Source organism: Loxodonta africana, chromosome 22 (genome assembly GCF_030014295.1).
Source record: "Loxodonta africana isolate mLoxAfr1 chromosome 22, mLoxAfr1.hap2, whole genome shotgun sequence".
In the NCBI taxonomy this organism is placed as follows: Eukaryota; Metazoa; Chordata; class Mammalia; order Proboscidea; family Elephantidae; genus Loxodonta; species Loxodonta africana.
This window is the reverse complement of record NC_087363.1, coordinates 22,999,086-23,014,069: the sequence shown is the minus strand read 5'-3', so window position 1 is coordinate 23,014,069 and position 14,984 is coordinate 22,999,086. Positions and strand designations below refer to the sequence as shown.

The following is a 14,984-nucleotide window of genomic DNA, read 5'->3' as shown; positions in this document are numbered from 1 at the left end:
GTCATGCCTGCCCACCCCCTGCCAGCTGCCCCCAGCCTCACCTGGGCTGGCAAATCGGCCTGCACACTGGACATGACTGGGATCCCGCTGCACATCCAAAAAGAGTGGCCCCTCAGTCACATGGATGCCACACTTGAATCGCAGCTGCAGTCTGTAGTGGTTTACTGCTAGAGCATCAAGCCGAACCGAGCTGCTGAAAGTCACCTATGGCATGTGGGCAGGCCACGTGGGGTCTAGGCTCTCTGTTTCCCTATACCACCTTCAACTTTGGGAATTTCAGGTCCACCCTGTGTCCCCATGGTCCCCAGCTGTGCCCAAAGCCATACCATGCCCACATAGTAGGAGCCTTGCCTCCTGAGGCTGGGTGGGTTGAAGAAGGTGGTGGGTGGCTGCACATAGAGCAGCTCCAAGGTGGGTGCAGAGGAGGTGCAGTTGAAGGGGAAAGGCTCAAGAACTGTGCCAGGGCCCAGGCTCTCAGAGATATTCATGAACCAGGGCTGGCTGTGGAGGTCTGCAAGGGGCAGGTGATTCAGGCCGGAGGCCCCCCTATGCTCACAGAACCACAGATGTGAGCATAGCCCTGCCTGTCTACTGCAGAGTCTTGGGGCCAAGCAGCCAAAGCCCTTCTCTGTCCCCCACATCTAAATGTGGGTCAGCTCATTTCACAGACTTGGTTGAGGAAGCAACCAAGATGAGAAATGAGGGTCAGAGGCTCTTACCCCTGCCCTTTCCTGGCTCTTCCCCAGTCCCTGTCCTCCATAGTAGCTTATCTAAGAAAGGCCAGAACTCCACTGTGGAGTTGGAGGTGAGAACTGGGGCTCCCCTACCCACCAGCTCCTCACCAAAGACACCCAGAGCAAGAAGGAGCACGAGGGGCCTGAGTAGCTCCATGGTGGCCAGAAGATACAGTCAGCACTCCCGAAAGCTTGATGTGTTTGACAGGCTTACCTGGTTGCCAGGTCAGTTGCTCAGACACAGCTGGGCAGGCAGGACTCCTGGACCAACCAGATTCTAGCCCCGCCCATCCCTGGTGACTAAGCTGTAGATCCCAGGTAGGCATAGACAATCCCATTTCCCACTGTCCCCAACCCATTCATTACCACAACCCTAACGGAACACGAAAGGAGGAGGATAAAGATTCAGATGGGGAAACTGAGGCTTGGGGAAATCCTGATCGCTCAGTCCTTGGAGACAGAGCAAGCACAGTGCCCAGGAAAATTGGGCCCAGGGTATGTTACCCCACACACAGCACATGAACTCTAGCTGTCTCCTCTCTACCCTCATGAGAACATGATCTGCCCATGACACCTGAGTTCCAACCATCAGCAAAATCTCTCAAAAGTTGTCTACATTCAACAAGGAAAAGGAATCATTGGGATAGAATAGAAATCAAATTAGTAGTTACCTCTGGAATTATCAGCTAGGAGGGGTACGAGGTGGCCTTCTGGAGGTGTGGGGATGTTCTATATCTTCACCTGGGTGTCCAGTGCACAGGGGTCTACAGATTTCAACATTTATTGAGCTGTACCTCTGAAAACTAAAAAAGCAAACCCACTGCCATCGAGTTGATCCCAATTCACAGTGACCCTATAGGATAGAGTAGAACTGCCCCATAGGGTTTTCAAGACCTTAAATCTTTATGGAAGACTGCCACATCTTTTTCCCACTGAGCAGCAGGTGTGTTCGAACCACCAACCTTCTGGTTAGCAGCCAAGTGGTTAACCACTGTGCCACGAGGGCTCCTTGTACCTTTGAGATTTTTCTGTTTATCGTATTTATGTTACATGTCAATTTTGTAAAAGTGGCTACACTTGTACTCTCCAGTTCCTCACCTCTCACTCTCTGTACCCACTGTAGTCAGGTTCGTCCCTCCTTCCACAAAACTTCCCTGGTCAGGGTCCTCAGTGACCTGCACACTGCTGAATCCAGTGGCTTCTACTCACTTCCTTGGGATTGGTGATTCCTCAGGATTGTTTGATGTTTGCTCCCATTGGCTTCCAAATCCCACACTCTTTCTGGTATCCTCCCACCTCCCTGGCCACTCCTGCCCAGCTCCTTTGCTGGTTCTGCTTCATATCCTCAACCTCCTAATGGTGGAATGTTCCAGAACTCAGTCCTACCTGCTGCCCTCCTCTGTCTACACTTATCTCTTCCCATCTCATACAGGCCCATGGCCTTAAATAACATCCACTTACTTTGTCTCCCAGATCCAAGCATCCAGTGCTGGCCTCTCTCCCAAACTCCGGAGTCACACAGCCCAAGATCAACCCTGCATTCCCTCTTGGATGTCTAATGGGCATCTCAAATCCACAAATGATCATTTAATTTTCCTCTCCAAACTCACTCTTCCTTGGTATTTCCCAGATCAGTTCATGCAAACTCCATTCAACTAGTCATTTAGGCCAGAAATCTAGGAGTCATGCTTGATGCCTTTCTTTTCCTATCCACATCCATGCATTAGCAAGGCTTGGTTTTAGGTCCAAAATATACCCCAAACTGACACCTTCTGTGAACCTGCTCCTCGCAGATCCAGGCCAATCCCCTCCCTTGCCTGCATGAGGGCAGGAGCTTCCACTCTGATTACACAGTTGGTTCTCCTACAGCAGCCAGAATTCTTTAAAAAGGAGACACGCCAGGTAATTCCCTGCTCAAAGTATCCCAGTGCTCCCCAGCACACCCAAAACAAAACATGCATTTCTCTCTAAGGTTGCAGGGAGTCTGGTTTTCTTAACCTCTTCACCACCACCACCACCACCACCCCCACCCCCACCACCACCCCCCCACCAGCAGAGATCTGTGTTCTGCCCTGTCCAGCTCCATTCCTGCCTCAGGGTCTTTACACTGGCTGGTCCCTCCACCTAGAATGCCCCTCCTCAGGTCTGCCCCATGATGGCTCACCCAGATCTCATCCTGAGTACCAACTCCTCCAAGAACCCCCTTCCCAAGCTAGCCCATGGCCCTCATTCCGGACATTTTCTTGTCTGCTGGTGTCTACTCTGTCTCCAGTTAGACTGTACCCTTGAGCCTAGCCTCTGATCACAGAGCACCCTCAAGGGGACCGACTCTGGCCATCCCGTCAGATGAGTGGCACTCTTTCTTCCCGCTCTCCCACTGCCCCCCCGCTCTGATCCTCAGTATGCATGTGGTGCTTTGCAGAGGAGCTGTCGCACAGAGTATGCGGTGGACCCGAATAGCGGCGGGACTCGCGGCTAATCGCGCGCCCCCCACCAGGGGGCGACCCTGCCTAACTCGGAGCGGCAGGGAGGGCTGGGCTGGTTCCTGGCTGAGGACCTCCCCCTGCGCTGACGCAAGGTTCCGCGTCCCCCGAATTCGGCCCGGTCGCCTTCCCATCACTTCCAGCGATTGTCGAGGTCCAGCGAAGCGGGTCCAGCCGGTCTGGCCCCCAGAAGGCCACAGCATGGCCGGGCCGGACGACTCGGGATGCTCACTGCCCCGCCGGGCGGGCACGTGGACGCCGCGGGGGGACCCGCGCTCACGGGGCCTACGTAGGAGGGACCGCCGTCCTATCCTGGGTCCCACAGGGAAGCAGAAGCCGCCGCGGGGAAGCGACTTGCCCTGTGTCATGCGACGAACCCCGGGTTAGCTCAACCAATCAGGGCGTCGGGGGAGGGGTTCCGGGTCGGACCCCACCCAGCTTCCAGCCACAGCCCCGCCTCCCCAGGCCAGGGCAGAGGAGGGAGAGGAGGCCTCCGGGCCGCCCCGCTTGCCGGCCCGAGGGGCGGGGTTATTTCAGTCCCGCCCCGCCCCCATTGGCTAAGGCTCCGGGGGCGGGGTGCTGCTGCCAGATGTTGGGGCGGCGGCGGCGGGAGCTACGGAGAGCGAGGAGCTGCGGCTCGAGGCGGAGGGCGAGGGCCCCGCTGGCCCGCCCGCCAGGCCCTCTCTGCGCCGCTCGTGCAGCGGTTCGAGGAGAAGGGGGCAGGCCTGACAGAGGCTCCGGCACGGGTATGCACAGCGCTCGACTTGACAGCTTCCTGGGCCAGCTCCGCTGGGAACTGGTGAGGCTTGGGCGCGGGTGTGGTTCGTGGGGACGAGTGGGGGATGCTCTGCTGCCGCCTGTCCCGAAAGTGGACGGGTGGGGGTTGTCCCGAGTGCCCATCCGAGGAGGGATGGGGGCGGGGCGGCGCAAATGGCCCAGATGGCCCGCTTCGGGTTTCGGACAGTTGGGAGCTGTGCTGGGCATCAGGTAACAAGCCACCCAGCTGGCCGTGCTGCCAGGACGGCGGGGGGTAGTGGTGGTGGGGGAGAAACCTTTTTTGGGGCCAGGCAGGACAAACCAAGGGACTGAAGAGGCGCTAGTGTTGTGGACTCCCCCTACCCCGGGCTGGCCTGTCCCTCTTTCCTCCACTCCTTACCTGGAAAACACTGTAACCTCCTCTGAAAGAAGCTGTGGCCTTGGGAGAGTTGAATCCCCCAAGAGCTGTGGGATGCCTCCCCCAGCACTGGCCAGGCCCTACTTCGCTGTGCAGGCCCACACCCCTGCCGGCCCGCCTTAGTGGCGGGTACTGACTTGCCTGGCCCTGCGTGCTGCAGCCTGCTGGACTGCCACCAGGTGGGCAGATGGGAGCCACACTGGCTTCGTGTGCCAGCACCCCAACACTGGCCCTGTGCCCCCCAGCAGCCTTGCCACCCAGGCCAGCAGATCTCTCCAGCTCTCCTTGGCTCTCTGTTCTCAGGGCTCGCTGGGCCAGGCAGGTAGGCAGGGCTAATAAGTGCTGCTGCTCCGACTTGTGCTCTCTCTTCCTCTGCAGCTGTGTGGCCGGGACACAGGCTCACCCCAGATGCCTGGCTCCCTGAAGCCATCCCCCAAACCTGGCCAAGGTGTGCAGCCCAGCCACCGGCTCAGGGCCTCAGATGCCTCAGAAGAGGATTCGGCCTGCTGTGTGGAAGAGGAGGATGAGGAAGAAGTCATGATGACAGGGGACAGGGGTGCAGCCTTGAGGGGCCCCAGGGAGCACACCCTGGACTGGGACTCTGGCTTCTCAGAGGTGTCAGGGAGCACATGGCAAGAGGAAGAGCTGCCCGTATTACAGCGCCCAACACCCCCAGCACGGCCCCCGGACAGCCAGCGCCTCTCAGCCAATGGCCTCCCCCTGCCTAGCAGGGCCTCTTTGGCCAGTGCACCACCTGCCCACAGACCACGGCCCAAGTCCACCCCTGATGCCTGCCTGGAACATTGGCAGGGACTGGACGCGGAGGACTGGACAGCAGCCCTGCTGAGCAGGGGTCGCAGTCGCCAGCCACTGGTGCTGGGGGACAACTGCTTCGCTGACCTGGTGCACAACTGGATGGAACTGCCCGAGACAGCGAGTGAGGGGGGCAGTGGGGGCGGGGGTGGGCCCCGTGCCCGCACTCGGCCCCCGCAATTCTTGCTTGGCCTCTCCGAGCAGCTGCGGCGCCGGCTGGCTGGGGCGCGGAGGGCAGCTATGGCGGGAAAGCGGCTGTCGTGCCCACCTCGCCCGGAGCCTGAGCTGCCTGCTGACGTCTCACGCTTTGCTGCCCTCATGAGCTGCCGCAGCCGTCAGCCCATCATCTGCAATGATGTCATCAGCTACCTCTGACCCTGCCCCCAACCTGGGGACAATAAAAGCCTTTCTCTGGACTGTCCTGGCTCCATACCCCTGAGGCTCCAGGAAGTAGCTTCAGCCCCAAGAGGCACAACTGAGTCGAGAGAACCTAAAGAACTTTTCCCGTCCAGGTTGGGGTCCCTGTCATGCCCATGTCATGCTCCATGTGTCCCATCATCCATCCTCTGCACTTAGGTCTTCAGTAAGCATTTATTGAAGGCCTGCTGTGGGCTCAGGATGCAGGTGTGGGTTTGGTAGAGCCAGGTGTCAGGGCTGCTGCCTTATCACAGCTCATAGTGCAGAGGCGGGAAAGCAGTGTCCTCCTCCTCACCCTCACAGCTCAGCTCCAGTACCAGGACCTGCTGCCCAGGCTCAGGCACCTGCCCTGTCACCCGCTGCACCAGCTCTGTCACCCTGGTGGGGGAGGCAGGGGTTGAGGGAAGTGTGTAAGTGAACAATGGCAGCCAGAGAGCAAGTGACCTGGCATGGAGTGGAGGGTGCTGGTGGGCCATCAGGAGCCCAAGCCAGGATCCAGAGCAGCTCAAGACAGGAAACATCTGAAACTATTTTAGGAGTGGCTGGTGGGGCGGGCAGGAGGCAGGAAGCCGCAGGTCCCCTGGGAGTGGGCTGTGAAGGGGGGGTTTTGCAGGGTGTGGGGGAGCTGGTGGAGCTGGCCAAGCAGGCGACTCCTTGCCCTGCCCCCAGCCCATTTGCTGGCTCCATTTGGCAAAAGAAAGTTTCAGGAAGGTGTGAGGGGCCCAGAATGGGGGTAGGAGGAGGAGAGGCCCTGTGTCCCCCACCCCCACCTCAGGGATGGTACGGGGTCTGGCTGAGCCCAGGCATGGACTCACTTGAGGGGCAAGTGCTGGGCCTGCCTGTCATGGGGCCATCTCGTTGAGTAGAGCACGGCTGGACCATACAGTAGCATCCTCACCTGCAGCCCATGTTGCTCCTAGAGGAGAGGTAAGTCAAGTGCCAGCTGGGCCAGGCCATGTCTGGCTGGGCCTGAGGGCAGGCAGGGACAAGGCATACCTGGAGATGGGCCAGCAGTGACTCTAGAGTCCTCTCAGGCTGCCCAGCAGGCACCTTCAGGCGGTCCCAGCAAGTCCACGTCAAGTGACGGAACTGGGAGGGGTAGGAAGGAGTGAGAGACCTCTTACACACCCCCTCACCCCCCACCCCAGTTACTAGCAGCCAATGGCCCCTTTGCTGGGGGAGGAGCAGGTCTGGTTGGGAGGCAGAAAGCAGGAGCCAGGGGTGGAGGTAGAAGGTAGGCTCTGGGCCCAAAGTCTCAGCCCCCCTCCCTGCCTGTGCTGGGGCCAGCACAGGAAACGGGGCCCACAAAGGGAAACAAGCGATCCATCACACAGGCCAGTCTTGTGTGTGTGTGTGTGTGTGTGTGTGTGTGTGTGTTGGGGGGGATGCTTCCTGAGGAAGTGGGGGCAGGGCCGCTATAGTCTCGGATAAGGCTGCTTGTAGCTGGAGGGGACAGGATGTCCCCCCCATCCTGCTCCTTCAGGGTCTTGGACTACTCATGGGCACATGGGTGAGAAGCACAATGACCACTGGGGCTCTAATGGCTCAGAGGCCCCAGCAGGGACACAGTCCATAAGGGCCTTCTCTTTCTGTCCCCTCTTTCCTCCCTATCCCAAGGGTCTTGGAGTTTTGGTGCCTGAGGCTGAGGGTAGAAGGATGGTGAGTAGCCAGGCATCAGATTAGGAGGGCCCTGCCATCCCCCCAGAAACCACACTGGGGTTAAGCTGAGATGAGACCAGAGGTGAGATGGGGGGCTCCTCCCCTCCCCTCCACCATAGACAAAGGCAGCCTGTGTGCTGCCTAGAGGCTGGTCTTTCACAAAAGGGCTCTGTGCGCTGTGCCTGGAGGGACCCCAGGACTGTTCAGCAAATCCCAGTGCCTGTCCATGACCTCTGTCCTCTCCCCTAGTGAGGGAATTCCCTCCACTCCCTCTCCTGTGCCCCAAGGAAATGCCAACTACCGCGGAGCCTAGATACAGGGTCCAGCACTCACCGCCTGTACTTGAAGGAACATACATGTGCATAAGGAACATCACATATGTACCCACATGCACACCCAGGCAGGCCCACACTGAGGAAGAGCCCTGTACTCTCACCTAGCATACAGATGTGCAAGCCTGATCCCTCCATGCCCACGTGGGCCAGGGATTCCCAGACACCCTTCCCCACCCACGCCACGCCCTCCCACCTGTGATGGGAAGGTACACATCCCCACAAGGCTGGGAGAGGCAGCCAGGGCCCCCATACCACGCGAGGAGAAGCTAGGCTCTGTTGTCTGGAGCTGGGGCCCTAGTCCCACCACTTCCCCCTCAGGGACACTCCTGAGAAGGAGGCGGGTATAGGGGGATGTCTGGCTCCACTAATGAGTTAAAGCTGCTGCTCCCCCAGACCCTAGGCTGTAGGAGGTGGGGGTTGGGGGTAGCTGACGGCTGCTTCCTGTGTCTGACAGGTCCCAGCCTGGCTTCACAGCAGGAAGGGAGCTGGAGGGAGTCTTAAGGACTCCCCCACAGTCTGGGCCCAGATGAAGGCAGGCAGCCACAGCAGGGCCTGTTTGGGGAGGTTCAGGGAAAACCCAGGAGTGGAGAGGTGGAGGAAACCAGGGCTCACCGTCTGGATGGCTGGGGCATAAGGCATCCAGCGGCTGAGGTAGTTTTCAGCCAGGTGCAGATAGCTGTGCCGGAAGGCACCAAGGGGTGTCGGCCCGCCCACCACCTTATACAGCTCCAGGCCCACCAGGCCTGCCACAGCTGCTGTTGCAGTGGCAATAGCTGGGATAATCTGTCCCACGATGCGCTTGCTCTGCCAAGGACAGGAGATTCACTTCAGGCTCAAGGTATGGAATTAGAGTTTGACCCACATTGTCCAGGTCTCAAGTGGTAGGGTTACCTGGGCACGGTTGGCTGGTGGGATCCCATAGTTCTGAGCTCGTAGGCTAGCCGCTGCCACCACAAAGTCAACATGGAAATTGCTGTCATCATCCTGTGAGGCCCAAGTCACAAGTAATATTCACACTGCAACAACTGCTTCTCACAGGGCCAACTGCACAGGTCTTCACCCAGTTCTATGGTGTGAGTGCTCCCCATCTCCCCATTTATCAGGTAAGGGGGCTGAGGCTCAGGGAGGGCGAGCCTCTTCCAGGGGCCCTATTGGGAGGAGAACTCAAGCCGAAGGGCTCCAAACCCACCCTCTTAGCTCCTGACTTCCCACCCACAATCTTCCCAGCCCAGCCTCTCACACCCACTTGGGCTCCTACCTTCTCAAACAGCAGAGGCTGTAGGGGAGGGCCCTCGTTCCAGACTTCCAGGGCTTTGTGCAATTCTTTCAACTGCTCAGGGCCTACCAGGGGAGGAAGATGTTGGAGCAGTCCTTAGCCCCTCTCTCCAGCACTCATGTCTGTAGCCTGGCACCTATTCTTGATCTCTGCCAAGCCTTTCACTCACCGCTTCCATGAAGCCCCCTTGACTGATGCTATAAACTCCTCTCCAGCAGCCCCAGCCCTCACCCGTGCATGTGCCTTGTGACTCTGTCCTCCCTGGGGGGCCATAGCTAGGGGATTCCCAGGGGCCAATGGAGTGTTTTTTATTTGCTGAAAATCTGTCAAGAGAGCTGAGGGTGCTGAGGGTCAAAGGGAGAGGACCTGCAGAGGGGCCAGAGGATGGGCCCAAGCCTAGAGAGAAGCAGGGTCAGAGGGCCTGAGAGGCAGTGGGTTGGCTGCAGGGGCCCCAGGTGCCATCTTCCTCTTCAGCACAGGCTAAGGGCAGGGTCAGACCTGTGGGTGGCAGCATAAGGGGCAGGGCAAGGGGTCTTACCAAACGTGGTGGAAGCCTGAGCTAGCTCCAGGTCACTGGCAAAGATGGGGGCCAGGTGCTGCGGACTGGGCAGTGGCAGCAACTTTAGCAGCCTCCGGAGTGCAGTCTGATCCTTTGAGCCAGGCAGCCCGTGCATCTGGGCATACAGGTTGGCAGCTGCTAGCACGTAGAAGAAGTGCATGTCCTGCAGCGAGACTCAGAGTAGGGGCAGATGCATGGGCTCCAGTGAGCATGTATGGGAACATGGGGGAGGGGAGCACCAGCCCTTTGTGGATCTGTGTGAGTGCCTGGCTCTGCTTCCCATGTGGACACCACATGTGTACAAACATGTCTCCCTCGGCACAAGTGCCTCTCTGCAGAATCTGGAGGTGCCCACCTCTCCTCTGAGGAGCCACATCCCCATCTCAGGGCTGTCCAGGGAACCCCACTCACTTGGTTGGCGTCAAACTCCAGGGGCTGAGGACACTGTTTGGAACCGGACCAGAAGGGTGTTCCGTCCTCAAGCACCTGGGGAAATAGAGGCTGTTGGCCTCAGGCTGGCCCCCTTCCTTGTCCCCCTGAGCCTTCAGCCCCCAAGCCGCCAGCTAACCACCTTATCGGGTGGGAAGCACTTCAAGAGCTGTGTAATGCTGTCATGGAAACATAGTTGCCAGTGCCCACGTGCCCATGCCACGCAGTCTTGCCAGGTCTGTGGACGCACCCTCAGGACACCCAGCACGGGCTGCAGCAGAGTCAGCACCTGCGGCCCATCCACGTCTGCCAGGGAAGTGGGTGCCCTGTGGAGAGAGGGGAAGTTTGAGGTTGAATCCTGCATACTCCGGTCCCAGGGGCCCTGGACTCCCATCCACTTCAGTTGGTGGCCTTACTGTTGATGGCACTTGATGGCCTCGGCAGACAGTCGGAAGAGCCCCTCAAACTCATTCCGGGCCCACTGTGGGGAAAGGGAAGCAAGGAGGTGTCAGGTGTGGAACAGGTTTATAGCAGAGGGCTAGGCTCGCTGGAGCAGGGGTCTCTGGGGTACTTCCCACCTCCAGAGTGTGCTCAACTGTGCTGGGGAAGAACCGCACAGTACAGACAGGGTTGGAGGCATCCTCAGAAGCTGCAGCCGAGACGGGGGCTCTGTAGGGCTCAGTCACATGGGGCATGAACACTGCAGCACTGCCCCAGGTGCCCTGGGTGCCTGCCTCCAGCAGTGGCTTCAGATAGTGGGCGCAGCGAGCAGCCACATAGCTTCCTGGCAAGGGGGGCAGAGGGTCAGAGGTGGGGCTGGCACAGCCGGGGGCTGAGTTCCAAGGCTGGGCACTCACTGGCCTGGAAACTGTCTAGGGCAGCAGCCACACCGTCCACACGGGAGAAGAAGCTGTCCCCAAAGATGTGCTCTGTGGTGTGGTCCAGCGGGTGGGTGAGCGGGGTCACCTGCAAGCCTCGGTTCAGGCGACTGGCAGCCTCTGCAGCCACCTTTGCTTTGGGACTCTGGGAAGAAGGCAGGAGGGCATTTGTGGGGGGCATTGTGGGGAAGTCAGGACATGGGTGTGGGGAAGGGCTGGCACTCACACCAATGTCCTGGGGCCTGAAGAGGAACTGACGGCTGAGGTTGGAGCGCTCTATGTGGTCCATGTCAGCAACAGTGATGCTCCCGCTGTCACTGGCCCCCAGGCCCATTAGGGCAAAGCCTTTGAGCAGCTCACAGCCAATTGCGCCTGCGCCCACCTGCCAGAGGGAGAGGCCTTAGCCCTGAGGGCCTGGACTAGCCTGCCCAGACACTCCCAACCTCACCCCCCAGCTCACCAGAAGGTAGCGCTGGCAGCTCAGCTTCTCCTGAAAACCAGCCCCAAATACTGCAATTTGCCCGTCATAGCGGCAGCTTCTCTGGGGGACACAGATGGGGGTCAGTGATGGCCACTGACCTGTGCTGAATCTCTTTATCACACTGAGTTTTCTGGGCCAGTGCCCCAGGCCCATTCATCCTATCTCTGCCCCAGTCCTGGCCTTGGACAGGGCTTAAACCTCCACCGGCAGTTCTTACTGGAGCGCAATCCTCGGGGCTGGGAAGGGGCTCCCCATCTTCTGGAAGGCATTCGAGAGCATCAAAATACAGCCACTGGTCCAGGGGCATGAACTTCCTGGAGATTGCCTGGGGGTCGACACTTTAGCTGGGGGACCACTACTACCTCCTCACCCCCTCAGATCCCTGCTGGAGACTGCACTCAAGTTAGTGAAGCCTCCGGGGCTGCTTTCTGGTGCTTGGCGCCCTCTGGTGGCTCTGCACAGTATGGCACCCACACTGACCTCTGTACCCTCCCCAGCCCACTCGGCCCATGCCCAAGCTCACCTTCAGCACCTCCTGGGCGGCTACTGCACCCAGCATGGCTGCCATGGGGCTCAGGTCACCGGTGCTACACATGGCGACTGCCCGTACCAGGGCCTCATCCAGTAGCTCTTCCTGTGTCCTCTGCAATGGTCCCAGGGCCTGGGCCAGACGCACCACAGCCTCTGCATCACCCTGCAGGATGGGACACCGTGGACACGACAGCCCTAGCCTGAGCTTCAACCCCTCATAAATCCTGTGGGCAGTCATCCACCCTGTTCCACAAAAGAGGATGCAGAATATTGAGGGGGAGGGCCTGGCCCTGTTGCCTCACACACACTGAGTGTCTGTGCCGTGTATCTGCTGCTGTCATGGACCAGGCTCTGGCCTCAAGACAGTCCTTATCATCTCACTTTTACAAGTGGTAAAACTTCCTCCGAGATTCAAACTTGGATTTGTAATATGGTAATTGTCACCGCTTGGCAGGTGAGACCCCAATAAGACAGAGGCAGGGGTGGTGGGGGTGGAGGATGATGGGGCCACTTACAGGATGCCAGGGCTTGGGTGGGCGGCCAGTGCAGGCCTGGAACTCATGCAGTGCACGGAAGGCCTGATGCAGGCAGCAGGCGCGGCGGACTTCCCGGGGACTCTGGGCAACCACACGGGGCTGGAGCAGGGCTGCAGCCAGGGATTCCTGCAGAGGGTGCTCAGCTCAGAGTTAGACCCAGAACGATGTGGGCCCCGCGAGGTGTCCAAGTTCCCCCATCTCAGGTGAACCTGCTCTCACATGGCTCACGGTCTTGTGTTTCTTGACTTCAGTGACAGCTCCACCACGAAGGTAACAGGAAAAGGTTGTCGTGTCCCCAACCTCCAAGGTCCCATCTTCTGGGGTATATCAAGCCTAGTCAGTATGACCCCTGACCCAGAGTAATTCCCCATGCCTTGTCCTGTCTTGCATCTGTGTCCCCGACCTTGCTCCACCAAGGAAGGTCGGGGGGGGGGAATGTTCCCCCAAGGATCAGGCTATGTCTACCCTCAGTGGGGGCCTAGGCGCTGAGACTGGGGTTAGAGTGGGGCTGGCTTACCCTGTACGCGGATGGGCTGAGTACAGCCATTGAGCTCAACCATGCCCTCAATGCCTGAGAAAGTCACCAAGTCCTCGTCTTGGAAGTGGACATCAGCCTCTCTCAGGGTGACAACACCAGGAGAGCCCTGAGTAAGTGATGGCTTGTCTCAGGGGCGCCTATACCTACCTTTCCCAGGCATCGGCAGCCCCTCCCTGGGCAGCAGGTAGTGCTGACACCTCAGCACCCACCTGGGAGATGTGCCGGATGGTGGCCATCAGTGGTTCTGCCTCTGTGGGGTCCCATACAGTGAAGTTCTCACCAAAGTCACAGAACAACTGCCTGGGGCGGGGTGGCAGGGGTGACTGAGGTGGCTCAGCTACTGTGATTAAGGGTGGGGGATACTAGGGCAGGCCCAGAGGGCCAGAATTAGGAAGGGAATGCTGGGAGAGGCTTGGAAGCTGGAGGTGGAGGGGGTTACTGGAGTGGGTTTGGAGGCTGGGAAGGAAGCTGAGGAGTGAGCCCGGAGACCAGAGTCGGTGGGGGGCCGGGGAGGGAGCAATGGGGCAAGCCTGGAGTTGGGGCTGGCTCTGGGACTGGTTGCTGACTTTCATGTGACAAACTGGGCAGGCAGTCTCACTCACCCCACAAGGCCTCGGGTGTCAGCCATCACAAAGCAGATCCTGTGCTGGTGGCAGAAATTGCCCACCCTCAACTGCTCCTCCAGCTCTGAGGTAGTCAGAACCACCACCTGGGTGGGACTTTATAATCAGCAGGGCCAGAACCACTGCCCAGCCCTCTCTGGGGTGGGCTTTTGAGGGCAGGATTAGGTGGAGGATGGAGAAGGGGACTGGGCCAGCCTGGAGAGTGGGGGTGGGGGTCACCTGGAAGTCCAGCAGAAGGTCCTCAGTGATGGCGCCTGTGTGGACACAGACCTGGACGGCTCCATTGAGCTGAGACACAGGCTTTTGAGAGGCCTCAGCCCTGCTCTTCCCCAAGTCTTCCTCTGAAAGGAAGAACTAGGGAGAAGGCCAGTCCGGCCTGAGCAGGGAGACCCCTCTTGGGCCCTGCCCCTATTCTGGGCTGGGAGCCCACAACTCCCCAGGATCCTCACCTGGGCAGTCAGGTCTGACCAGCAGGTGGGGTGGGGGTCATGCAGAGTGAGGCTGCCCACACCCATCAGCACCAGGTTCTTCGCCACCTCAGCCCCCAGGCCCCGCAGGCCTGACAGCAGGACCTTGGCTCCCTGAATCCTCTGCATGGCCTCTGAGCCCAGTACATACCTGTGGATGGGGAGTAGGAGGGCAGGTTGGAAACCAGAGATCAGAAAGCCACCCCACTCCCCACCCCACCTCTGGCCTTACAGCTGCCGTGAATACAGTTCCTCATCCAGTAACTTGGAGGTCTCTAGGACGTCCATCCTGAGGTCCAGGTTAGACAGTGGGCTGTAATGCTCACAGGCAGGGCCTCTGTCTGGGTGGTGGTGCCAGCAAGGACTAGTGCAAGCAAGCACCAAGGCCAAGGGAGTGAAGGACACTGCTAGTCACAGCTCTTTTTCTGGCTCCTCTGTCATTTCAGGGAAAACAAAAGTGAAACTAAACTCTTAGTCGGCTGCTGGCCCTGCTCCAGATATTGGGCAACCCACTCTGACTTTAGCAAGTCTTTGCAGCCCTAGGGCTACACAGGCAAGGTGGGACAGAGTTTCTAGGTCCCTTTGGCTTGAGAGAGGAAGTGCCTCTCATGGGGAGGGGCAGAGCCATGGGAAGGGCCTATGTGGGCCAGACGGGGCCATCTCCCATGGCTCCACAGGTATCCCAAACCTCCAGGCTCCTATCCCCTGCGGCTGCCTCTGTCTGAACGGACTTCCTGCCCACAGAGCCCTGGTAAGAACTCCCTCATCCTGGGGACTTGATGACCTGCTGCCCACCACACAGAGGCAGAGGCAGAGCCAGCCCCACCCCAGTGGTAGTGGGGGTTTCTGGGGTTACACTCTCTCACCCTCAGCCCCGAAACTGCAGACTCCTGGAGTAGCCTAACGTCTTTGGGAGCATCTGCCCAGCCCTGAGCCATCTCCTCAGGGCATCAGATTACCACCTGCCCACAGCTGCCAGACCAGGGTAGATGACAGCCCTTGGTGGGCCAGTCAGGGTGTTCCACCTGGGATGAGCCCCAGGCCTCCAAGG

General features: G+C 59.2%; 3 protein-coding genes across 13 annotated transcripts in view; 1 reads left to right on the top strand and 2 right to left on the bottom strand.

Annotated features, from left to right (window-relative positions):
- The window catches only part of CDHR4 (cadherin related family member 4), a 52,629-nt gene extending 49,877 nt beyond the window's left edge, over positions 1-2,752 (bottom strand). For 6 of the 7 annotated variants that reach the window (XM_064274513.1, XM_064274515.1, XM_064274514.1 and 3 more), the window contains exons 1-2: positions 327-2,752; positions 42-204 (exon numbers count right to left, since the gene is read on the bottom strand). In XM_064274513.1, the coding sequence (XP_064130583.1) occupies positions 42-204; positions 327-641 (478 nt within the window). In that variant the 5' untranslated portion in view covers positions 642-2,752. The remainder of the gene's footprint in view (positions 1-41; positions 205-326) is intronic. The other variant, XM_023547691.2, reaches the window with a different exon arrangement.
- Positions 2,753-3,800: 1,048 nt separating this feature from the next.
- On the top strand, positions 3,801-5,620 carry INKA1 (inka box actin regulator 1). 2 transcript variants are annotated; one of them, XM_023547686.2, is made up of 2 exons: positions 3,801-4,016; positions 4,770-5,620. In XM_023547686.2, the coding sequence occupies exons 1-2, from the start codon at positions 3,807-3,809 to the stop codon at positions 5,577-5,579; spliced, it is 1,020 nt and encodes a 339-aa protein (XP_023403454.2). In that variant the 5' UTR covers positions 3,801-3,806; the 3' UTR covers positions 5,580-5,620. The 2 variants fall into 2 exon arrangements, with proteins under 2 accessions (XP_023403454.2, XP_064130581.1); XM_064274511.1 differs by having other exon boundaries at positions 3,867-3,963.
- A 156-nt stretch (positions 5,621-5,776) lies between these two features.
- Positions 5,777-14,373, bottom strand: UBA7 (ubiquitin like modifier activating enzyme 7). 4 transcript variants are annotated; one of them, XM_003409649.4, is made up of 24 exons: positions 14,166-14,373; positions 13,916-14,084; positions 13,686-13,820; positions 13,446-13,552; positions 13,053-13,143; positions 12,823-12,949; positions 12,525-12,622; positions 12,285-12,431; positions 11,762-11,932; positions 11,456-11,563; positions 11,218-11,298; positions 10,984-11,139; positions 10,737-10,902; positions 10,458-10,663; positions 10,296-10,360; positions 10,022-10,205; positions 9,862-9,936; positions 9,430-9,613; positions 8,874-8,956; positions 8,507-8,599; positions 8,228-8,419; positions 6,618-6,710; positions 6,437-6,537; positions 5,777-5,999 (listed from the first exon to the last, which is right to left on the bottom strand). In XM_003409649.4, the coding sequence occupies exons 1-24, from the start codon at positions 14,219-14,221 to the stop codon at positions 5,870-5,872; spliced, it is 3,018 nt and encodes a 1,005-aa protein (XP_003409697.2). In that variant the 5' UTR covers positions 14,222-14,373; the 3' UTR covers positions 5,777-5,869. The 4 variants fall into 4 exon arrangements, with proteins under 4 accessions (XP_003409697.2, XP_023403450.2, XP_023403452.2 ...); XM_023547682.2 differs by having other exon boundaries at positions 12,525-12,619; XM_023547684.2 differs by lacking the exon at positions 14,166-14,373 and having other exon boundaries at positions 13,686-13,842; positions 13,916-14,030.
- Positions 14,374-14,984: the final 611 nt, after the last annotated feature.